Here is a 26,015-nt window from a genome sequence, read left to right on the forward strand (position 1 = left end):
CAGGAGGGTGGCTGCCTCTGTTATGGGGAGAAGCAGCAGGCTTTATATCGGGATTCTTGGGGGCAGGATTTTCCAGGGTGAAGATTTCCAGAGTGAGGATTGCAAGGCAAGCCCAGGGACTGGTGGGATTTCAAGACAAGCCTAGGGACTGGTGGGATTTTCAGATCAGGGATTGTTGGGTTTTGGTGAATTTTCAAACCTCCCGGAAGTGGGCTTGTACCTTTTACCCTACACAGTGCACAGCACACAAAGCGTAAAGATAGAATACAGATTCATCTTGAAGATAATTTTTCCAAAACGACTTTACTGAGCAGGTGTTTGATTTTAATATTCTTTTACAACTTAATTTTTGAAAAGCTAGTGTACAAGCACGAGGTAAGACTTTTCAAGCAGAAGCAGGTGGATTGTCTTACGGGAGTGGTAGGGAGAGCACACATCTGAGGTCCTGTCCACTGTACCCAAGAGATAACAGTGACAGTTTTTCAGTGGCAGATTCTCGATAGAAGAAACAAGGTACTGGCTGGTCTTTCCTCTTTGTTTATTGAGTCTGATGCAAACCGTGGTAAGAACCTGGGTCTTGGTGCCTGGGTTAGCTGGGTCCCATCCTGAAGCCTGTTTTGCAGATGATTGAAAAATATTCAGCATTGCTGACTGTAGCTAATTCTTTTGTCATCATGGTATAAAATCCTAATGCTTTTATGAAAATCATAGGGGAATTTTTAAAAAGTGATTAGCATAGTTATGATCTGCAGCATATAATGGATTTTTGCCTTGTTTAATTTTAGAAATAAATGTCCCCTCTGTGGAAGAACAGCAAGACACACCACCAGGTATGACATCTCCTTAGATCTAGTTGTTTTGCATTTTTGTTTGAATTTGAAATACTGTTGGTGTTTTAAAATTTCAAATTGGTATTTTAATTTAAAATTTAAAATACTGTTGGTGTTTTAAATTCATAAAACACCTTATGAAACAGATCTATAGTGGATAAAAGTCTTGAAGAGGATTTCTATCTTAAATAAAAGACATTTGTGCTTTAATGATGTCATGGAAAACACATTCCTGGTTCCGACTAATACATGTATGCTGTATGGAATTTAAGAAGTGTTTAGTACAGTTCTGCATGAGTTTGCCATTGTAGATGCTGTTGAAGATGCAGAGTAGGGATTTGTGGTTTTTGTTTTTCCATTTTGATTGTCAGGGTGTTTGGTGGTGGGTGCAGAAATGGTTGTCTCAGGGTTAAGTGAAACAGTGTCTTCTGGGAAGACTTCAGTGCCTAGGGCAGCCTAGTCTATGCAGGACTGGCAGTAGCCCACGGCATGGAAGCCATGTCCACACACTCTCCTTTGCCCCTGCAGTCTCCTATCAAACTCGTGAATCCAGAGACAGGAGTGGCCCTTGAGCCAAGGCTGTTGTTTTCTAGTGCCTTTCAGAGGTGATATAAACAAACTATGCTGGCGACCAGGGATTGTGTGGACAGGGGAAAGGATGCTTTACTAGAGTTCCTCTTTCATTTCTTCTCCAGTCATGTTTCTTACCATTTCTGTGTGTTATTGCTTTTCTCTTTGTGTCATCCTGGTTCACTGTTTACCCCTTTCCAGACTGTGTGCAATACAAATCTTTAGCAGTGATGTGGATACCTGCTATAGATTTTGGTAGGAGTAATTGTACCTATGAAATGAATCAAATACTGAATTTCAGGATGAAAAATAGCAAAGAATAAAATAGTGAATGTTTTTAGTTGTGCTTCAGTGTGTCTTGGTTTGTTTGGTGAATGGGATGTTTTAGGTTTTGGTAGTTTTCATACCATGTATATGTATGTTAATTCATATGCCAAAATATTTAATTTAGAGACCTGAATTGTTGGTATTACAATATGAATCAGAAGTTTTCCATGGAGACATTTATATGATCACTATGGAACATTTGTATATTTTGTTATTTTGAATAGGCAGGCAGGGCAAGTGAAGCTGTTTTTTTGTTTCTTGTTGAACATTGCTTGACACTGACAGGCAGAGCAGGCTATGGAGTTAACATTGATGAATATAAACCTTTCAAGAAAAGTATTTGAGAAATAATCTTAGAAATAATTAATTTCCAAAGAGTGTTTTTCTAGTTGTGGTCTATAATTTTTAAATTTATTATTGACCTCACTGCACTGAAAGGGATTGAGCCTGTAAATGTCTGTGCTTTTGTTTTTCTGTCTTACAAACTGATGCCCTCGTTATTTTGGAGCATACACGTAAACAACCAAGAGGTTACCTGGTAATAGAGTAATGTGCTTTGTAAGGAGAGCTACTTTCCAACCTCAATAACTGCACACAGAACTGAAGCTGTGGTCCATGTGTCTCAGGGAATGGTGGCTGTTTCTGTTTAGGGATTAATTGGTTTGATGTGTGAGGGACAGCAAAGGAGCTGAAACCCTGAAGGAACTGATCAAGAACTGGGCCCTGTAAGTGGGCTTTGGAGACGCTCACAGGGCACGCTCCATGGCTGGAATCTGACTTTGCTGCAAAACAGTGTGAGGCCCAGAATCAGCAGTAGTCACTTTGGGCCTTTGCACATGACCTGCTCATTTCCTGTTTCTTGAACTTAGTATTACTTCATATTATAATTTGTATTATGTAATTGCACAGAAAAATAGTCTACCAGTATTTATGATATTTTGGTTCAGGGGGTGACTGCTTTTGCCAACGTGTTGACTCTTTGTCTGATGGCGAGAGGTGTGGGAACAATAGCCATCATGTCTGTCTCTCACCAGAGCCTGTCTCTGGGAAGCTGAGCTGTAGTACTTTGGAGAATGCTAAATCTTGCCTTCCTTGATCATTCTAGGCCACACAGTCTCACTGTTGTTTACTAAAGTTCATGATGATGTATTTATTAGTGTTGCTCTCATAAGGAGTTATGGCGCATTAACAGTCACACCGTAGGATACAGTGAGAGCTAAGACTCATCAGGTGTTGCACTGGTGAATTTTTAGGACATTTGCTTTAGAACACTGAAGAGGCTAGATTTGCAGTTGTTTCAGTTTTGCAAGTGAGGATGCTGAGGGGTGGCAAGGTCATGCATGACCTTCCCCAGGCCCCACAGGTGACTCATAGAAGGAGTGCAATTGCACAACAAATGGTGACTCCAGAGCCTACCATCCTGCTGTTTTCCAGAACATTTCGAGGAGTTGATGGAAATTTCTGGGGCCTTTTTGAGTGTGGTAAATTAGACTTGCCATGTACCTGAATGTCTTCCTTAGTCTTCCTTGGTTTGCTATTTAGGACTGGGGCTTGTTGAAGATCTGTGGCCTAAAGAAAAATCTTCTAATAATTAACTTTTGCCCCCTTTGTAGACAGGTTGGTACTCTGTAGTGTATGAAAGATCAGTCTCAAGAAACGGTCATTATGATACTAGAAATTAAATACCAGATATTTTAAATTGATTAAAATCCCCCCCCTTTTTTTTTTTTACAAGAGTTTTATCTTTCTTAAGTTCCCATTTTTTTTGAAGTCACCCAGTATATCCCTAGCAATTTGAAAGCATAGATCCACATAGCGCCAATGGAATGCCTAATGAAGGAGTCAACAACTCTTGAGACCTTGGGAACTAAGTGGCTCCACAAAGATTCTGTCTCTGTGTGCAGCGAAAGGGTGGAATAACATCATGTTACATTTGAGAATCATTTGATGCAGAAGAGAGGTGTGAGGACATTGTGGTTTCTGAGGTACTCTTCTGCTCCTGGCTTTCTGAAGCTGGTGACCACACTCTTGACTCAGCCCCCTATGGAATAGTCCAGCAGTGGACATGGTTTCCCTCTAGTACATCCAGCCAGAACTCCCATCCAAGTGTTCCTCTTACCCAACACTTTAAGCACTGGCAGCCTTAGAAGTCTGAGGCAAAAGAGAAGATTGGTTTGATGGTCATAGTAGACAGTGTTTAATAACCACTAACTTTTTGTTATTGTTGTTATTGATCATTTATTCAAAAATCATATATTGAATAACTACTATGACACAGGCTTTGCCTTGGCCAATGCAATCAATAATATAGTGCCTGGCCTGATTTAGAATCCAATAGGAGTACAACGTTGTAAAACAAATGTGATGTCATTAACTTCTCAGAGTGATGTGAAAGATGGCTCTTAGGAGGGGTAATTCACTTGACCTCCAAAGGGCTATGCAAAAGAAGCTAGTTGTTAAATTCTAAATTGTAGCATAACATCAGCTTGATGTTTTTAAATTTTTCTATTGAGGTATAATTTGTATACTGAGAAGTGCTAAACTGTTGAGTTTTTACGTGTGTATACATGTTTATAAATACTCAGGCCATATTCTAGAGAACATCTTGTACCCCCAAAGTCTCTCTACTTCTTGTCAGCAGTCTCCACAACTGCTGTTCTGACCTCAACATCTAGACTAGCTTTATCTGCTTATGAATTTAATGTAACTAGGTCTCTGTCTCTGTCTCTCTCTCTGTCTCTGTCTCTCTCTCTCTCTCACACACACGTTTTTGTGGTTCATTTCTGTTGTTCATCATGCCATCTGTGAGCTCCAAGTTACCTTGTTTATAAGGTTCAGTGATTTAATCCTCACCATTATTGTTTTCTATGAACATACAATAATGATATATCATTCTGATGTTGGTGGATATAGTAATTATTCCTAGTTTTTTGGCTACTATGAAGGAAGCTGCTATTATTAAACATTCACTTTTGTTGGATATATAAAGGAATATGTATATTTTTTAGTTGATTCACATGAGTAACAACAGTTCTTGCTTATATAATGGCTTGGGTTTGTTTTGGCTACATACAGAGATAGATGATGGATGGATGGGTAGGTGGGTGAGTGGATGGATGAATGATAGGTAGTGTCTTAGCATTTCTATTGCTGTGATAAACCATTATAAACAAAAAGCAACTTTGGGGAGGGAAGGGTTTATTTCACTTTACAAATTATAGCCCATCACTAAGGGGCCACGCAGAACAGGAATTGGAGACAGAACTGAAGCAGAGAAGGAATGCCAATGCCACTTACTGGCTTGCTCCCCATGGCTTGCTCAGTCTGCTTTCTTGTTGTTTTTTTGTTTGTTTGTTTTTGTTTTGTTTTTCGAGACAGGGTTTCTCTGTATTGTTTTGGAGGTTGTCCAGGAACTCACTCTGTAGAACAGGCCGGCCTCCAACTCACAGAGGTTCGCCTGCCTCTGCCACCCGAGTGCTGGTATTAAAGGCGTGCGCCACCAACGCCTGGCCAGTCTGCTTTCTTATACACTTCATGTCCAGTGATGGCACTGCCCACAGTAGGGTGGGCCCTCCCACATCAGTCGGTAATCAAGACAGTATAGTCCATGGGCTTGCCTATAGATCAGTTTTTTGGAGGGATTTCTCAATTAAAATTCCCTCTTCCAATATATGTGTAGGCTCCTGCCATTTGTCAAAACCAACAAACACATACACATTCACATGTCAGTCATAAAACATCTTAACTAATTTGTAAAGAATATACATTTAACTCACAGTTTTACAGGATATCCATGCACATGGCATCAGCATGTGCTTGTTTCTAGTGATGGCCTTTTCACTACATCATGCCAGGATGGAGGCTATCCTGTGCTGAGTCTCGGAAAACCTGCTAGTTTGGCCTTTCTCCTTGTTTTCAGAATACTAATGCTGTCAGTGGTCCTCAACCTCCTGACCTGTTCCAAATGACCTATTCCTGAAAACTACCCTGTATATGACTTTATATTAAATTTCCGACACACGAGTTTATGGGAAACACACTCAAGCCTCAACAGTAATCTGGCCTTTGAAATTGTATCAACATCTGGCTGGCTACTAGGAGCACCACCCCCTTTCTTAGCCAGTTCTGTATATAAACCCAACACTATGCTGTGAAACAAACCACACTAAAAACTGGAGCAACAATACACATCTAAAGTTGAATAGGAATAGATTTTGTTTGTCTTAAAATACTTTGTACTTGTCAACAGCAGCAAAGATTAACATAAAATTACTCTCTATTTTACTCTTTTAGTGATTTAAAAATATATATACATATATATTTATGTGTATGTGTTTGGGTGCCTGGGGAGGCCAGAAGAGAGCCCCAGGTCCCCTGGAGCTGGAATTACTGTGGTTGTGAGCTGCCCAACATGGGTGCCAAGAACTAAACACGGGTCCCCAGGGGAAAAGCTCTGAGCCAGCTCCCTAGCCCTATTTAGATGCCACCTTTGGGACTTCTTTATGTGCTTATTTCTCAAATACAAATTCCGTTTTTTGGGTGTGTGTTTCTTTAAAATCATTGGCAGGAGGGAGAATTTAAAGGCCTGTCTGTGTTTCTCATGAGCCTGAGATTCTTCATTTGGTGCTGTCAGCCATCCTCAGGAGCCCCAGGCTTCCATCAGCAGCTTTGTCAAGTGATGGCCAGACACTTCCTCGTTGCTAATTTATTCTGTTACCAAGTTCCCCTTGAAAACAAACCAAAACATTTGCTTCAGCTCATGTGTGTGTGTTTTCTTAAGTAGTAGTATGAAAATGAAGCAGTTTCACAGTCTGCTGACTGGTCCTTTAATTTAGATTTCCCCTTATTTTTACAGATACTTAAGGCTTCAAAGACTGTCTCTGCTACTACAGGAGGACCAGGCTAACCATACGCTCCAAAAGATGGCTGTGCTAGATCTCGTGACATAGTTACTGGCGATCGAGATCTTTGGGAATGAACACTAATGATGTTTAGAGTGAATTGCAGTCCACTGGCATTTTAGTGTATTCTTTTTTTTTTTTTTTTTTTTAGCAGCATACTACTTTACATTCCTGCATGTCCTCATTGAAAACACCAGTGGCTCTGTTGGGTTTCTTTTTCTTTTGCGGTACAGCTTTTGTTTTCCTACATTTAAGTGTATTTTTCAGAGAAAACTTGATGATTACATTGTAGCAAAAATTGTCATGACAGGGTTTTAATATCTTATTAATAATTAGCTGTGTTGAACAGCCTTGTATGAACACTGTTAATTAGGATTTAAAAGCCATAGTGAGTGCCTTGTCTTTAGCGCTCTGAATACTGTAATAGAGGTTCTGGGGTGCTGAGAAGGTGTGAGTCCTGTCTATGCACTGATGTTTTTTATCAGGGTTGTCGACATTAGCTTCAAGTGGTCAGGTTTTTGTAGTTTTTAGTGATTGATTTGAAAATTTAATATTTTGGTTCAGGATGCAAATGATCACTTACATACTTTTCAGCTGAGGGGAGAATTAAACTCCTTGTAGGGACACAAGGTAAATAGTAGCTTGCAAAATATACATGTCTTTACACTGCAGCATGTTAGATCAGTAGTGTAACAACTTTAGTCTAGTCAGTATTTATTTACATTTTAGAAAACTTATATAAATTACTGATGCATACCTTAAGGACTGCCCCAATCAGTGCCCTCTCTACCTTGGTGTCTACTCAGGGCTTTCACTAAGTGAAGCCCATGGTCTCTCAGGTTGAGAGGATTCAGGACATACGAGAAGCAGTCACTGAGCCCAATGTCTGCTGCAGACTACACGGGATGAGCCTCCTCCTTCGTACACTGAGTTTTATCCTATTTTTAGTGAGCTTTGTTTGCAGCTCAGAAATAGTGCGATGATGAAAAACTGATTTGTTAGAAAAGAAGGCGGCTATTAGAAATATGGTTTGGGCAGAGCCACCAGCCATTTACAAAAAGCCGTGAGGTTGTTTCATTTGTAGGCCAGGGTAGCCCTTATTTATGTTAACACTTTTAAGGCAGAGTGATTTTTCCCCTTCCTCTAGGATAAAAAGCAGAATAAATTTTGTCATTGTACATTGTAGTCACAGTGTACTGACTTCTGCATGCTAGCTCAGTGTATAATGACACCTCAGATAAGTCAATAAGCAATAATTTTTTAAGGCTGTGATATGGATGCTATAGAATTAAAACTTCAATTATAATAAATCTCTTAATATTGCAACTTATAGAATACTACTTTTTATAAAACCATTTTTTAGGGCAACTTAGGAGTGACGTATTATTAACGAATGGCTGAAATAATTTCCACTGGACTTTTGTATATAATTATTTCCAGAACTATGAGAAGTAAGCGTTCATTGTAGCCAACTTCAAGTACTTTTGTTTGATAACACAAATATGTGAATTAATAATCCTTGTCTTTACAAATATGTGCCATGCTGGGCAACAGGGGCATGTTCTCAAAAATTAATGTGTCTTTTGTGCAATGTTGCTTAAGAGCAATAAAATGTAGATGAATTCTTCTCTATACTGTCATTATTTGGAATGTGAACTCCTTCAGTCTTCTTTCAGGGCTGGGGAGCTCTCTGGACCCCTTCATCACCAGCATCCACCTGATTTATCAAGTGGTGTTCCTTGTATGCTGCTTTTCAAGTTACTTTAACCCAGTGTGATGACTCTAGGATGTAGCAGTGTTGTGGGCTTATTCCAATACTATAGGTGCCACAAAAAAGAGCTCCTTGGGGACAGACATTTTTAATGTTTTTCTTCTTTGTTGTATCTCTGTTATCTACAAGACTGCCAGGCAGATATTATGCCCAGTTAATATGTACTATTGAGGCTAGGGAAATGTCTGAGTCAGTAAAGGACCCAAGTTCAGATCTGTAACACCTATATAAAAACCAGACAAAATTCTAAGTGCTTGTGACTCTTGTACTAGGGCTGATAGGGCTCTTGCTGGTTACCTAGTAAAGCCAAATCAATGTGTTTCCGTTCACATGACCCCGCGTATACTGCACAGGTCAGTCCTCCCAGGGCTGTAAGTCCTAAGGGGACTGCTCAGGGGAGTGTGGGAACCGGGGCCTCTCTGGAGCTGCAGAAAGGACCACATAACAGCTTCACTTGCCTATTTTAGCATCTTCCATTTCACTGGGAGCAGAGGCCCAGACTGATGGCTCACACCTGTAGTAGTGTTCAGCTACTTGGGGAGAGAGGGAAAGCACCAGCAGGAAGACCAGAAGTTGCAGACCAGTCTGAGCTACAGAAACGTGTCTCAAAAACTCAGAATTAAATAAGATAGGAGCTGAGGTCGGTGCCAACTAAATGAGGCTTATAACTAGTGTATTTTAAGGCAGGAGTACCACAATTCAAAGAAATAGTAAATAGTGTCACCATTAGTACATTGAGAAAATCCTCATACTTGGGAATCTCATATACTTACCCAGATAGATTCAGCTGCAATGAGGCTTTCCATTTTGGAATGTGTAGTAAAAATCTGTGAATATGCTCAATGGTATACTTTAGCTTCAAAGGAATAGAAAGTGGAATTTTTAAGAGTGGCAATAATAAATTTGTCTTAGAATGATTGATCAGATTCACTAATTTTCCATCTATATTATCTTGCGTTAGGAATATTGGTGAGTAGCACCTGTGGGTCATGCCTGTGATCCCAGTACTCAGGTGACTGAGGTAGAGCAAGCATGAGGTTGAGGACAGCCTGGGTGGCATAGCAAGACCTTGTTACCAAAGTTAACAAATGAAAGAGCACACTGATAAGAACAGAAGGGCCGGCTGTATTGTTTTACTGAGAATTAACAATTCTGTGGCCTTTTTAGAGATCAAATTTATTTTTAGTTTTCTGTGTGTGTGTGTGTGTGTTTGTGTGTTGCCTATGCAAACTCATGAACTCTAATGTGCCCTCCTGTTCTTGTGTTTGCACACATTTGCCTGTTCTGTGTATGGAGGTCAGAGGTGGATGTCAGATGTTTTCTATTGATATCCACCTTATTTTTAAGACAGAATCTCTCCCTGAATCTGGAGCTCACCCAATGGCTAGTCTGGCTGACCAGCAAGTCCCTGGGATCTGCTTGTCTGCCCACAGCACGGGGTTGCAGGCAAGGACTGCTTCTACATAGTTACTAGGAATCTAAACTCAGGTCCTTAGTGTTCTGACCAAGCATTTTACCCTTCAGGATATCCTCCATCCTGAGATACCTGATTTTAAAATCAAATCAGATTCTTTATCTGTTTTAGATAAAATTGTTGTGTCAGTCTCTCTCCACTGGATGCCATCTTTTCTCACATATTCATATTCCAGAGCGTAAAATGCAAGTGTGAGCTACAAACCAATGCAGTGCAGACAACTACATGCCACATTCAGACAGCTTCTTAGTCATCCACTTATTCAAGACCTATTCAGATCTTGCTGTCAGGCAGTTTTAGGCACCAGGGTTATTGCAACAGTAATAAAATGAAGTCACAGTTCCCACTACACAGGCTGATATTCAAAATACATAGAGCCAGAAATGTTTTGGATTTTGAACTTATTCAGATTTTAGAATACTTGCAAATCTAATTTTTCATGCACCTATATATAAATCTATATGTTGGTGTGTGTGTGTGCGCACGCACACGCTCATAAACATATACCCAAGAGTCACATGTGTTTTAGATGCACTGGTTGAGGTAACATTATAAATACTGCTTTATCTTCTTCCCCTGTGGCATCCTGTTGTTTTTAGATTTCACATTAGGTATTCTTAATCTAGATTTATACTTGGAATGTGTTCGGGAGGTAGAGAAGGAGTTGAGTAGGGTATGACAGGTAGTGAGGGGGTGGAAAGGAGGGCTGGGGAGATGGTTCAGTCAGAAGTGTGTCAGCCATGTCACCTGAATTAGGTAGGATGCTGTAATTCTGTGCTCTGAAGGCCGAGGCAGAAAGATGCCTGGAGCTTGCTTGTCACCGAGTGTAGCTGAATCGGTGAGCCTTGGTCTCAATGACAGCCTCTACCTTGCAATCACAAGAAGAGGAAAGGTTGAGGAGGACACTGGACATTAACCTCTGGCCTCCACATATTCGGGTGCATGAAACCCTAAGGCACATATGCTGTTGCACATTTGTTAGTGATCCTTAGTGATGAAGAATATACATGCTGAGGGGCCGGTGCCAGAGTGGCTGAGATCAGAGGTTGAGAGAATTCACAGCCAGCATTTTTTCTCCAGTCTGTAGTGAGAAGGGAACCATGGGATCTGCTTTGTTTTCAGAGCCTCATTCTGGCCAAACAGGTGCAGAAAGAAAGCAAGGAGAGCAATTGGAGATTTCTACAGACATCCGGGTGACTGATGATGACCAGGATTAGCATGGAAGTTAGAGAGAGAGGGAGGAGAGAGCGAGCGAGTGTTGTTAAATAAAATGGTGTTTTCATCATGTACTTTTCTGCAATTTCCTTTGATTTAGGCCAGTACTCAGTTATATATCTATATCTCTATATATGCAGTACTCATTTTATTATGTGATGTGTTTTCATAGTATATGTTGTGAATGTTTCTAAAAAGGCATTTAGAAGTTTCCAGTCTTTACAGTATTTTAAAATCAGACAGTGCCCCAGTGAAACACCAGATGGCAGTAGAAAATAAGTTATATCTATACTACCAAAAATCACATTTGTTATATAGCTTAAAGAAAAGGTTGAGATAGCTGAGCTGTAGCCAGGAAATCAGCTTGGTGTAACTGGCACTTATATAGAGGGTTCTTATTTCTCTATGATTGTAATCAAAGTAAAAACAGAGCAAACATGAACTTCTGCCTCCGTGATTGTGTGTGTGTCTGTGTGTGTGTGTGTGTGTGTGTGTGTGTGTGTGTGTGTGTGTGTGTGTATGGATGCATGTTTGTGGATGTAGGTGCATGTTTGTATGTATGGTATGTATGTTTGTGTCCTGTATGTGTTTGTGGGTGTGGGTGCATGTTTGTGTGTTTTGTGTTTGTGTGTGTGTTTGTGATTTCAGGTGTATATACAGTTGTTAAATGTATGCTAGACATTGGGATAATATCTCATTATTCACCCAGATTTGGATTTTTGCTGTTTTGTTTTCTCTTTTTGCTTTAGATTGCACAGCTTCTCCATAGTATGTTAAGTTCATTTTTTAAAATCTGCTGTTGGGCCCACTAATAAAAATTTTATTTTAAGATATTTTCTTTTCATTTCTGGACTTTCTTTTTAAAATAAGTTTTTATTTCACTACTGAGATTCCATATCTGTTGATTTGTTAGCACCTTATTTTTCTTTTACTCTTTTATTTTTCTTTTAATTAAATTAACTAATTAATTAATTCTTGCAGCTGAATTGCCGTTGGCCCTCCTGCCTTTCCTTCCAGCCTCTCTCCCTTCTGTGACTCTTTATAGTCTTTCATAATCACTGATTTGATCTGTTTTTCTGGTAGATCACCATTTCAGCAAAGTAGGAAGCCACTGCTATTGGGTGGATTTTTCTTTCATATTGTGAGTTGGGAGAGTTCTGTTTTCTTTGCATCTATACTAACTTTTGGTGTTTAGCCATTCTGAAATTGATTTGTTCTTTCTGAGAGTTGATGTGCAGTAAAGGACTTACTCAATCTCAAACTGAATAAACAACAGCTGTCTCCTCTACAGTGTTAAGCCACTAGTATCTTGGCCCAGATATTTTGCCTTCTAATTGTTGTTTATAAGTCTAAGGTCTCTGGGGATGTGGGTTTTCTGTAGAACTTACTGATCTGCCAGAGATTCGGGGAGAATTCATACTCAGGACTTGCTTCCCATTTTTCTGGTCTTCACCATGTGGCATCCTAGCTGTTTTGCCAGCTCTAAGTTCTACATCTGAGGCCAACCCTATGTCCCTGTGTTCTGCCCCCACGGTGTGTGACTGGGAAGTGTAACTGGATTATTTCGGCAAAAGCAGTTCTATCCAGGGTACATCCCCATAGTAACTGGTCTCCAGGAAGGATGACTTTTTGTATTTGTCCTGTATTCAGGCATCTCCATAGAAGAGGCCTGGCCACTATATGGTAGTTAGTGTTACAGAATCTAGAACCCCCTAAGAGACTGGTCCTGGGCCCTCTGACTGTGGGACATATTGTTCCTGGCTGGAATCCTGGACTAGTGGAGAAAGGGAGCTGAGCATTGTGTACATTCCTCATTCTGCTGCCCCACGATGGAGATGATGTGACCAGCAGCTTCCACCCGTGCTGCCTCAACTTCCCCTCCATGATGTGCCTGGAACTGTGAACCAGGATAAACCCTCTCTCCCTTAATAGCTTTTGTATTTTGAGTATTCTATCATAGCAAAAGAGAAAGAAACTAAGACACCATATAGTCAATAGAACGTTACAGAAATGACAGAGTATGGCTTCCAAGATGGAGGTGATAGGTGAAATGCCACAGTGCTTAACTTTGCTTTCTTTGGTTCACTCACTTTGGGACCACCCATTGCTATTTTATATGCAAGCAGTTTGTTTCATGTAGCTAGAAACACGCACAAGACGACTAGTGATTATTGGTGTCCCGAGGTTCTTTATGTGATTCATTTGTGTATTCACATGTTGCCCCCTTGAGTGTCTGCTTGCTCTCTATGCTTCCTGAGGCTGCTATGAAGGTGGACAGATTCACACAGCCAGGTGCTCGGATAGAACCCAAAGCACCACTGTGCTCGCGCTGTCTTGTGTTCTGAAAGAGAAGGCAGAGGATTTCCACTGTTGCCATGCATGGCTGGAGAGCACTCCACACAGGACCCAGTCTTCTCAGAACAGCACCTTTCAGTTGCTGCCTTCCCCGTGGTCATTCCTCATTGCCTTCAAAACACTTTTCAAATGTCTTGATGACACCGCATCAATTTGACGAAGTGCTCGCACTGATACACTGAGCATTAAGCAGGCTGGCCGTCTCAAGTTTGAGCTTCCTTGACTGAATTACTTATCTGTGTCTTTTTACTCAGCTTCCCTGGAACTGTTGGCATGCCTTTTCTTTTTCTTGTTGATTTTAGTGATTTTGATAACAGCCCCTCAACTGGCTTTCAATATCGTGCAGTTAGTTTCTTTACGTGTGAGCTTCATGTATGATGCCTTATAGTGGATGAGTTAGTTCAGTGCACGGGTGGCACAAGAAAGAACTGCATTGCGTGTTGTGCAGGAGAACTTGGAGCAGGATTAGCAATACCTCCTGGCCTTTACACGCTTATCTACTCCATAGTAACAGAGTGCATATAAAGACACTAACAGGCTTGATGAGCTAGAAAGCTTGGGAGACAAAGTGTGAAGTGTGGTACTTTCCTAAGTCACCGATGGAGACTGTGTCCTTGGCTGTGAAGATACGAGTCATGAAGGAGTAATCACTCTACCTATGTAGATCCTTCATCTCATATGCTTGAGCTCAGTCAGGTCCTCGCTGCCTTGGATGTAGGTACTGTGTGGTCAGTATAGTTAGGTCTGGGTAGTTTAGCTGCTCATGAAATGTGTTAGCTTACTGTTCTAAGCAGTCCAAAACAATGAGTATTCCTCAGTTATTAGTACCAACACCCCACCTACGAATGCCAGCTGGTGCTTCAGTTCAGGTCAGACCACTGACTTAGTGAGCTCCCATATTATAGAGAGGCAATGTAGAAATAGCATATTTAAACCAACTCAGTCAAAATGCTTTGAAAAATAATTTTGCTCCCACCCTGCAGCTGTGAGAAGAGGTTATGAAATAACTGCCATTAAAGATTTATTATCATCATTACACTCAACAGCTACAGTAGTGTTAGTGGTTCCTAAAATACATCAGCAGTTATTGTCTGATTACTTCTACAGATAAGTTAATTATAGGAGATTTCTGACTCTTATATAACTCTGATTTAGAGAGAAGTTTAATTACAGCAATTTTCGTGATTTAAATAAGCTCAGCATATATTTCCAGTCTCAGCAAGTATAGTAGAGGTTTTCAGCTGTGTTGAAATACACATTTGCTTTGTTTTTATTTTCCATTGCAAGATTTTAGCTATACCGCAGGACACGTGATAATCCAGGACACCTGTTTTCACCAGAGTGCCGCTCCAGTCAAACACTCTGCAGGAACATAATAGCAACTTCTTCCTTGTCATTAAAATCCCATTCTAATGCTTCCCATTGAGCTCTCCACATTTGCCAACACTAATTTGTGTAATGATTGTGACAATGTGAGTGGGAAAGGAAAACAGGCTTCTTAAGGGGAGAAAAAGAAAATGTTAGAGTTTTTTAAATGTTCTGTTAGGATCTTGATTTTTTAATATTGATGAGACTTGTGGCACTATCTTTAAATCAAGTAATTCACGTGACCTTTCCTATCAGTACACTTAATAACTAGAGATTTACATGTTAGTTATGTATGCCCTGACTAACTTAAAATTAAACTTTCAAGAAAATGTGCTATTAATAGAAGGAGCTATGGGTAGTTTATTTATTTAAATTAATAAACATAAAAGTCAATAGTATGTCAGTTCAGAAGGTGTAGTGAGAATTACCTTATTTGGAATTCCATAGGATTTTCCTGTACCATTGTCTATCTTACAGTTATACTGGTAGCTTCTGCTGGCATTTAGAGTAGTAATTCTTGCCATATAATTTTATATTTCCCCTTAAGCATAAATTTTATTTAGAATAGAAAGTACAAAATCCTTATTTGTGGTTTCGCTTACTGGTTGGTGCTCAGCGATGTCCAAATACAAAATTCTTACCACCCGAAGGTCACTGTGGCCCAAGGTCCAAAACACTTCATTTCATATTATCACATGGGTACCAAATCAACTTACAGCATCCCAATGACAGTACAGTATACTACAATATTTTGATAAAGAAGAAAGGAAAAAAATATTGCCATAACTTCCATTGTTCTGTTTTACAAGTCATTTTTTTTTTGTTAACTCATTAGTGTGTCTGTAAGTTAAACTTAATAATGGATGCTTACATATAGAAATAGCATGGTCTGTGGGGTTAGTTGTCTGCAGCTTCAGGCATCCTCTTGGGACATATCTCCTATTGGTGAGACTGGGCTGTCACCCTCAGTAATAGAGAAAACAAAGGGAGTCCTGGCTGTTTCAATCTGGGAAATCTTAGTCTTCCTGGGAAGAAGCCTGCCTACTACCTTACATAGCAAGCGTGGAATGTCAAGTACACTGTTCCTTTCTGTTAGAATGCCACCTCCGTCACCTCCTTTGCCCTCTTCTTCACCCGTGTTCTATCTCACTTACAGACTTCACCCTTTCTATTCTCCTTTCCCGAGCCTCACAGATTTGAATCAGAACTGAGGGAGAATGGCTTTAGGGAATTCTCTGCTGCCATCCGTCCCACGCGTGCTCCACTTCAGGTGTGTGTGGGCGTTTCTTAGGCCCAGTTCTTCTGATACAGTGATGATGGTGACACTGATGCTGGCAGTGGGGGAGGAAGCCTGAGGCTCTTTCAGTGCTATGAATGTGCCACCTGGGGGAGGACCCCAGGCCTCTGTGGCATCTGGATTGGAGACACCTACTTCCGCTTCCAGGCTGCAGGCTGTCTGAGGCTCCAGACTCCACTCCAGTTCATCCGGTGGTGGAAACTGCAGGGCCTTTTGTTGCTCTGCAGTTAGAGGAAAAGATTCAGAGCTGCTTGTGCGCTGGTTGCACTTGTGTACTGAGAGCCACGGAAACAGCAGTTACTAAAAGTATGTTCCTACCCGTGATGAAGGTGCATCAGGGGAAATATAGCCCTAATAAGACAAAGAAAAAAAAGATTGTCTTCCACTGTGTGGTTGCACTTTTGTTGCCTTTTCCTATCGGAGTCTTGCTGTGCCTTCCACTCAGTGGCATCCAGTTTCCACGGGACACTAGGATGGGTACTTTTTGGGTTTCTGGCGAGGACTGCTTTTTGGTTGTTGTTTTCTTTTTGTTGGTTTGTTTTTAACATACTGAAGACATAGAAAATAACTAGGAAGCTGAGCACGGTGGCACACACCTGTGATCTCAGCTCTCAGAAGCAGAGGCAGGAGCACTGTGGCGAGTTCCAGGACAGCCTGATATCAAAATAACAAAAATTAATAAATAAAAATAACAGAGAAGGTTAAAATATCTTTTTTGGTTCCTCTCCCAGATCATTCACTACAAGATATATTGACCACTTATGGCAAATGTGTACCCAATTATGCTGTGAATTCTAAACTCAGATTGTACATTTGTCCAGTTGGTGTTGATTGAGAATACAGGGTTAATTATTGTTTTTCTTTTGAGTTTTGTTTTCATTTTAAGAAGGCATTCATATGTACTTATGAAGGAATTAAGAATAGAAATTGTATGTATTCTAATGTTTTCTTTTGGCTGTGTCTTGGGACTACAGCCATTCTTGCACGGCATTGGCATGTAGGCTGTTCCTCAAGTTTCCAGGGAAGGTTATATTCATGTAATAGCTCTGTGAATTCTGATACCCAATTATTTTTCATGGTGGGATAGTAGGTTGATAGAGGAAAGAACTCTAGGAATTTCTACACACAATAAACCAATCCCTATTGCAAAGAGCGTCACTCCTGGGATGTGAGGGCCAGTGCTCTCCACAAAACACTTTCTGCAGGATACAGTCCCTCAACCCTTGGTGACATTGCTCTTTGGAAAGCAAAACGCACGAATTTTTCTCTCACTATTCAGTGAGTTGCATATTTTCTCTACTTTGAGTCCTCAGTGTGCTGATGGGACTGGCCTTGCCTCTTGTAGTCCTGGTTCATGTGCTGGATTTTATTGGCATTTTCCTTCAAGATTAAGTCGTCTTTGTCTGGAGCCTAGTTAACTATGTCGTTCTAAGTCTGTTCAAGTTGTGTGACGCACACTTAAAACTCAACTCAAGTGGAGTGGTGGTGGTGCATTCAAATCCCAGCATTCGAGGGCAGGGGCAGGTGAGTTTAAGGTCAGCCTGGTCTACAAAGCAAGTTCTGGGACAGCCAGGTCTGTTACACAGAGAAATCCTATCTTAGAACACCAAAAAACAAAACAAAAAATCCAGCCAACAAAGCAGACAAACCAAACCTCAACTCGGACAAGATCTGTTTACAGTATGATGCCTTCAGTAGTCAGTAAAAGCCAGGATTTGATAAAGCTGTGCTTCAGGTAATACCTTGATTCTTATGTGTCATTGAAACCTGACTCCTCTTCCCCTAAAGATGACTGAGTTCTGAGCGTGTGTACCGACATTGGTCATGTTGTTACTGGTGTTATTCAGCTAGCCAGAGGCTGGACACAACTTTAATTGCAAATTATGGCCTCAACATAAAACCAATGAACTTGGGTGAGCTTTTAATTTCTGTGCCTTGTCACTTTGATTCATACTGCATCTTACTTCTTAACTGCTGCCGTGAACCCCATGTGCATTTCTCTGCAGTATATTTTTTTTCATGGCATTTGCAGACAGTCATGAGAGTCAAGCAGTATAGGACCCAGCAGGGTGTGTGTTGTTGTGCCATTAATTGCATGCCTGTGTGCCTTGTGAGGAAGGAGGCCAGAGGCAGATTGTCTTTTACCCCCCGAGAAGTATGATAATAGCTTGACAGTGCACTTCCTTGAGTATTTCTCAGTGATTATAAAATGCAAGTGAAGAGACTTGTTGCAAAGAAAAAAATGAGAAGTATCTTTAAATTGCCTTGGAGATTAAGGGCATCAAAGGTAGTTAGTGCATTGGCACTGGATGGGGTGGGAGGGGGTTAGTACTTATTTTTGCTGTCTCAGACACCAGGACTGAGAGTTCTGTTGAGTTTTTAGGTTCTGATCATGGCATTGGGTGTTGAAAGCTTCACTGGCAGTACAGGAGATTTGAGAGGTTAATAACCTGGTCAGTCTTTAACGTATCCAATGCTTCCCCTGCTCATAAGCACTTTGCTTCCTACTATCTGTGTGAAATTGCTTATTCCAAACAAGAAAATGTTGCTGCTGTGAAACACAAAGGACTCTTTAGCAGAGCTGGGGGTCTCTGATCTACCACTTCTTTTTTTGTCCTTTGACTCTGAACATCACTTAGCCATTGGAAGCTTTTCTTTTTATCACATGTAAAATAACATGTACTTTTGGGTTTCCGCAGTTTCTTTATAGAGTGCAAGTTTGTATGGGTTTGTTTCTGGCCCTTGCTCTACAGATCCTAGTGACTCTTACCATCCTTTTTTTCCTGTGATGGATTTAAAACAAGCAAACAAACAATAACAACAACAAAACCAAAGATGTTTAGCTATCTGGCACAGTGGTGCATGCCACTAATTAGGTCTTGAAAGATGATAGAGTGGGATAGGGGTACCATTAGTTCAAGATCACTCCTTGGCTCTATATCAAGTTTTGGACCAGCTGAGGCTATGAGAGATCCAGCCTCAAGAGAAAACAAACAAGCAAAAAAAAATGTAGTTTAAAATAAAAGTCACCTGATCATCAAATTCAGGTGCTATAGAAAAGAGATCTAATCATCTGCCTTTGTTCCTTTTCCACGAGATTCTCGATGACTGTGATAAACTATTGATGTGACATCCTAGTGTTCTTAATGTCTTAATTGCAAGAGAAGGATGCTAATTCTCCAGGGTTGGTTCTCTATGAAGTGTGTATTCCTGGGAAGAGAGCATCAACGAGCGGAATGAGGTGTGAGCGTGTCTGGGAGCCATTAGAGGCATGCTGGTGGTGGCATCTCATTAAATAAACAGCGAGTTAAGTTTTCTTTCCACCTTGGATGTTAAAGTGGAGTTTGAAAACAGCTAACAGAAAAAAAAAGCTAAATGCTTGAGGGATTTATTGTAAGACTCAATAGTGCCATTAATTTCCATGTACGCTTTAAATTGCTGGGGTGAAATAATGTATTCAGCAAAGAAGCAAGTTTCTGCTTCCTCCCATGAGTCTCCTTGATTGTGCAATTGGTATCTCATTCTTTAATTAAACTTGTCCAAAGATAGGATCAGCTAAAGTGTTTACTGTATAAATAGTTTTCATTCCCAGTGTGCAAGCTTAAAACCGTGGTAGAAGGAGTTTGCCATCTGTTAAAAACCAAAACATGTGGTGTGCTGTTGCATAAAAATAAACCACACATTATTCATATAAAGGATCACAGTTTAATATATCTTTTGGGATGACAATAGTGTGTGGTATTTTGGAATGTCACCACCTTCTCTCTAAATGACAGTATGTTTACTAATGCATTATAATAAATACCATAACTATGTATAAACATAGGAAATTGAATTTTATTTTCAATATTTTTTTCTAGTTTGCTTAATTAATTTACATAACATTGTTTGTTCTCTTATTATCATCTTGGTAATGCTAGACTATGCGGTGGAACCTCTTTCCTGATATTGGTTATTTGTTGTTTTTCTCTTTATTAGTTCTGGTGGGGTTTGACTCATTTAACCCTTAAGATGAACTTTGGTTTAGCTGCTGTATTACTTTTGTACTCTCTAGGTTTCTTGCATCTATTCTCATCTTTATTGTTTTCTTTCTTCCCCTTACTTTTTGGTCTATTTTCTTCTTTTTGAGAAGCAGAAGCTTGTAGCCCTCAGCATTTACAGTGATGTGTTACTGTTATTGGGCATTGTTCTAGAAACACTCATTAAGTCAAGTTGCTTCATTTTGTTGCTCATGTCTTCTGTATTCTTGTGAACATTATTCTTTTTCTTGTTCTGTCCTGTACTGAATCATGAATTATCAAATTACCTAATGGGCTTGGAGGTTTATGTAATCTTCTTATTGTTCTGTCAGTATTAACCCATATAAATACTTAGCTCTGTTACTAGATGTATAATAAACACTTAGATTATTATATTTTCTTATGAGTCAATTCTTGTATTGGTATTATACATCTTTCTTCATTGCTAATAATATTCATTGGCCTAAAACTTACTGTGAACATTCACATATGTACTCCAGCCTCTTTTTGATTATATTAGAATAACATACCATTTCTCATTCAGTGTTTTAACTGGTTTGTGTCTTTATATTTGAGCTGTATTTCTTGTTGAAGAACTCTAGCTGGTCCGAGCCTGGCAAACACAGGCCTGAACATGGCAAACATGGCACCGGCAGGCTTTGACTTTTTCCCTTCTCCCCTTTGCTAAAAACTGTTAGATTATGTCCCTAAAGCTAGCCATCAAGGTCCATTCCCTTATTCAGCCACTGACTCATTCCTGTGACAAAACACCAAGGTCCAGCAATCAAAATTCATTGTTTGGCTAGCATGTCCAATTATGACTTAACAACTCACCCTAGCACAGACTCCCCATTTTTTCCTCCTTAAAAACCCACTCTGCAAAAAATACCTGCTGTCTTGCTGTTTGATACCACTGCTGCTGCTGCTTACTGGCTGCCTTTGCCCCTCTGGGGTAATAATCTCCTTTGTGCTGAGAACTTGGTGTCTGGGTGTGTCCTGTGCTGACTCCAGGGGGCTAATCTGTCTGCTTTTAAGATTCTTGTTTTTAAGACTGGCTTGAGAAACTTGGTTTGTGGCCCTCACAAGTCACTGTTTTCATTGCCATATATAAAGCTTCTAGGAAACCATTGTCTCATGTATTATATGAAATATTTAAAACATTGTCATCATATTTAATCATAACTTTAGTATTTGAAGGATATATCCCCTGTACTGTACTGTTATTTTTTTTAAGCACCTCTGTCTAGAATAGTAATGGCTTGCTTCTTCGTTATATCAAGTTATTGGTTTAAGTCTCTAGTTCTAGTCTAAACTAAAATCATATTTGCTTTTGGTGATAAAATTTTGCTTATGGGGAAAAATACCAGTTAAATATGTATTTTTTCTATTTGTTAATCTATCAGAAATAGTTTTATCCTCTTTCTGTTGCCCAAATAAGTATAAGCATTTCTCCTTCTCTGGAGACCAAGATAGTCACCGTTGAGTTGCTTGTCTGTGGGCATCCTCTCCTATCAACCATCTCTCCTAAAAGTCAAGATTAATAACTTCTGTAAAGTGTTCACTTTTAGTTTCAGGGACAAACTTGGAAGGCTCTCTTGAGATTTCTCTTATTGTGATCATTGGATTGGTTTTAAAGATTAATGGTGAAATCTCTGATATATATAAAAGTAGAAATCCCATGAAACTTCTATTGTGAAATAGATGATAATTAAAGGAAGTCACTACTGTGCTGCTAAACACATTAGATCTACAGAACCTGTTGATAGTGAGTCAATTTGATGAAAACTAAGCACTAAGCTGTCTTGTAAATTCCTAAATCGTTGTTGTTGTAACGTTGTAACGTTATTCTGCCGTCTTTAGATGTGTCAGAGACTTTGTGCCTTAGAGTCACTTTCTGTTTACTCATCACTGGGATTTGGGAGTCCCTATTCATTTTAGGTTCTCCGAGAAACACTGGTGCGTAGTCGGGCTAGGAGGTTAAATAAAGGGCATTGTTTTGACATTAATGGGGAATCACTGTTTCATGGAAATATTAAAGGAAGGGAAAATTAAAATACCTTTAAAGTGCTGTTTAAGAAAAATCAATGCACTTTGGAAGATGATTTTCTGACACATCTACATGCATTTCTGCTCTTTGAGGGTGGATATTGTGCAGAATTTCAAGGCAGGCAGTTAGGGACTACAAATCTGATTTTAATGACCACCAGTTATTATAGTGAAGAGTAACGCTTTGGGGGCTGTTAACATTGGGTAGCCCTATATATTTCACCTACACTGTAATGCTATTTGATGATGTACTTGTTCTGCTGGCTTTTCTGCCCTTTTCCTACCTCTGATGTTTGTGTTTACTGCTGAGCCTGCATCTGATCAAGACACCCTCACCCTTATGTATTTACTTACTGAGAACGGGACCTGCACCCTCCCGGTATGAGCATGTGATCCACCCAGAAGATGCACTACAGCCTCCTGCGTTTGGTTGCTTAGATACTCAGTTAATGGTTAGAGAACAAGAAGACCAAGATTGTTAGAGCTGAATCTGGAATTAAGCTGGGATTGAGCTCTTCCCTCCTGAACAGTGCCCATGGAGATGGTGTTCATAATGACTGTGCATAGAAGTGTGGACTGCCTCGGCATTGACGGAGCTTCTGCTACATCTAAAAAACCACATCACTTAGTGTCTAAAATTTCTAATTTAACATATGGGGTCACATCTGTTAAAGGATTATTACTCTAGAAGGGGAATGATGTATAATTTATTAAAATAACCCTATGGGGAGACAGCCAACTCCATTTAATGAACTGAAATACTTGCCGGCTCCATGGAATGCTCCCAGCTGAATCTCACAGTATTTCTTTCAAGGGGGCAGATGAAAACAATTGCCCTTTATATAATGTTTACTATGTTGTATTAGTTAGTGTCTCTCAGCTGAAAAAAACATTTATGTTCCCTGTTCAGTGTAAGCTTTGAATATTGGACTCCTGCTGGTTTGTAGTTGATATTTAATTCTGAGGAGAACAAAGGTCCATTATTCCTTCACTGCAGGAGGCAAGGAAGGGGACACTGTCCACCCTTCCCATCACTCTGTTGCAGTAGGCTGGCAGGTAAGCCTGGCTCCTGGAAGTGGTCCAAACACACCTCCTCTCCCACTCATACTTTCGGAGTGTGTAGCCCTAGAGATGGGAGCCTCGCAAGGGGTTACTTTTGGACCAAATACATTAATTTTCCTTTATCACATAGCAACAGTACTAACAAAGGCCCCTGCCCAAAGTGTTCCACCACTGTCTGCTGATTGGGTTTCTCAGCAGCAAGTAACGTGCCCGGCTCTCAGTGCACTAGCAAACCGATTTCAGAACCAGTGGGATGCTTAGCAGTAGGGAACACCTTGCACAATTCCCACCTTTAAATGAAGGAGAAAATAGTGGAGGCCTCCAGCCCTGTTCCCTGCCGGTCTCTTAGGAACACTTGCAGATGCAGGCACACTCGTCTTGGGCTTAGCACGTAGATTTTCATCCAGAAATCCTGATGTAGGACTCTTGAGGGGTTTGCTCTGCAGTCTCCTCCTCCTTCTCATGTGTCTTAAGTTTTTCTTCTGTTGAAATTTACCAGTGATTTTGTTTTAAAACTACCAAATATAACTTCTGATTTTAATTTAGAAAGATTAAAATGTTTAGTAGGGTTTGTCTTAATTGTTACCATGATTAATGCAGTAAAATTGCTTTACCCGATTCTTGGCTTCATCCTGCATCTGAGGTGGAGAGCACGTGTTTTTCCTTGGTTACTGTAGTGTACTCTCATATTTCTTTACCATAAGTTATTTTTCTTTTCAAATTAATTTAATTTTATGAATTTTCATCAACTTCTGCTGTAATAAAAGCCAGCCACTAATATTTTCCACGAATAATCTTGATGAATGCTTTTACAAGTGGGGTATCCTTTACCTGAACTATTCGGAGCTACAAATGTTTTGGATTTCCTAAGTTAGGAATATTTGCATATACAAATGAGATATCCTGAGGGTGACAGTTCATTTATAGTTCATACATCCTTCATCCACATAGTCTGAAGTTATTTTTTTATATATTTTGATGGGTATCTCAGTTGTCATCACTACAAGATGTAAAATCTCTGGGATACAAGCCTCAGAGGTTTTATATCGATCACTTTAATTGATACGGGAAGACTCGTGGGTGGCACCATTCCCTAGGCCAGTTTTCTGGACATTATAAAAAGGAGAAAGTGAGCTGAGCACAGGCATTCCTCACTCTCTGCTTCCTTATTGTGGGTATCGTTGTAAGTCTTGGCTTCTGACACCCTGCCTTCTCAGTCATGGTGTTTCCCTGCCTGACGAACCCTAGAATTGTGAAACAAAAATAATCTCCTTGTCTTAGAGTTGATTTTGCCAGGATATTTTATAACACTAACAACATACATAGTTAATAATTTTTTTTGCATGGAACAAATTGTAAGTGTTGAAGTACCAGATTTGTAACATCATGTGTTACTCAGAAAGTTTTGAACTTCTGGGCATGTGACTGAAATTCCCTCACCCAGGGAGATGAAGACAACCAGTATCCCTTCTTGTAGGTCCTAACAACGAACCAAGTTATGATTTCACCAGAGTTCCCCCCCGGGGACTACTGAGATTATTAGACTAACTCAGAGCAGTGAGTGAGCGGTTACATGCAAGAGCATAGACGATGCTAGAGAATCCACACTGCAGGTCTGTACACGGTAGGAATGATGGCTTTCCTGTGGCTGTGTAGATGGGGTTTGCTCCACGCATCCTTCCACGCTGTATCCTCTAGCCCCTCCCAGCGATCCTAAGGCCACATTTAATGAGTGTAGAATTGCATGCAATTTGTTGTGGGGGTGGCCAGATAACCAGGTGAGGGTTCCATGACCCAACCCTCCCCATCCTCTTCTTCCAAGAGAGAAGGTCAACAGTCATCAAACCCAGTTATGATGCTCTTGGGCAAGCAAGCTCACCTTCGTGGTAGAAGATTGCAGCAATTTGGCTGGAAGGATAGTCCTGTACATTGAGAATTTCATTTCATTTTATTGTGTTTCTTATTTTTTATTGTAAATAAAAAATTACAAATTTTAAAAAATCATTTTTATTAGGGGCGGGTGTCATGCTATAGGACACTTGTAAAGGTCAGAGGACAGTTTTCAGGAGTCATTTCTCCTACCGTGTGACATCTGTGGCACACACTCAGATCACTGGGCTTAGTAGCATGTTCCCTCACTCAGTGAGTGGGCCATCTCCTTTGCCCAGATTGGGATTTTGGACTACAATGTCTCAAAGTGTAATACTATTTGGGGAGCATGAGAAGCACAGTGTGGCTTCATAGATATAGTGTGGGTCAAAAGCGTTACCTAAACCTATACCAGGGAAGTGTTTGACTGTAGAGCAAATCTGAATGTAAAAAAAAAAAGGAAAAAAAAAAGAAAATTTAACACACTTACTAATACAGTAGCTGTACTGGGTGGTTTTGGGTATCAACTTGACCCAGGCTAGAGTCATCGGAGGAAGGAGCCTCCACTGAGGAAATGCCTACATGAGATTCAACTGTTTTCTCATTTAGTGGTCAGTGGAGGAGGGCCCAACCTATGGTGGGTGGTGCCCAGGTTACTTGACCTGGGTTCTATAAGAAAGCAGGCTGAGCAAGTCATGCACAGCAAACCAGTAAATAGCATGACTTCTGCATCAACTCCTGCCTCTGGGATCCTGCTCTGTTTGAGTTCTGTGCTGATTTCCTTCAGTGATGAACAGCAATGCTGAAGTATAAGCCAAATAAACCTTTCCTCCCCAACTTGGTTTTTGGTCATGGTGTTTTATCTCAGCAATAGAAACCCTAACTAAGACAGTAGCTCATGCAAATATTAT

General features: G+C 40.2%; 1 protein-coding gene across 9 annotated transcripts in view; it reads left to right on the plus strand.

The window, feature by feature from the left end:
• Asph (aspartate beta-hydroxylase) overlaps positions 1-26,015 on the plus strand; it is a 194,237-nt gene that overhangs the window by 94,014 nt on the left and 74,208 nt on the right. For all 9 annotated transcript variants that reach the window (XM_013110944.3, XM_005066736.4, XM_013110941.3 and 6 more), the window contains one exon: positions 786-830. In XM_013110944.3, the coding sequence (XP_012966398.1) occupies positions 786-830 (45 nt within the window). The remainder of the gene's footprint in view (positions 1-785; positions 831-26,015) is intronic.

The sequence above is a fragment of the Mesocricetus auratus genome, unplaced genomic scaffold, assembly GCF_017639785.1.
Source record: "Mesocricetus auratus isolate SY011 unplaced genomic scaffold, BCM_Maur_2.0 Super-Scaffold_6730, whole genome shotgun sequence".
NCBI classification, from domain to species: Eukaryota; Metazoa; Chordata; class Mammalia; order Rodentia; family Cricetidae; genus Mesocricetus; species Mesocricetus auratus.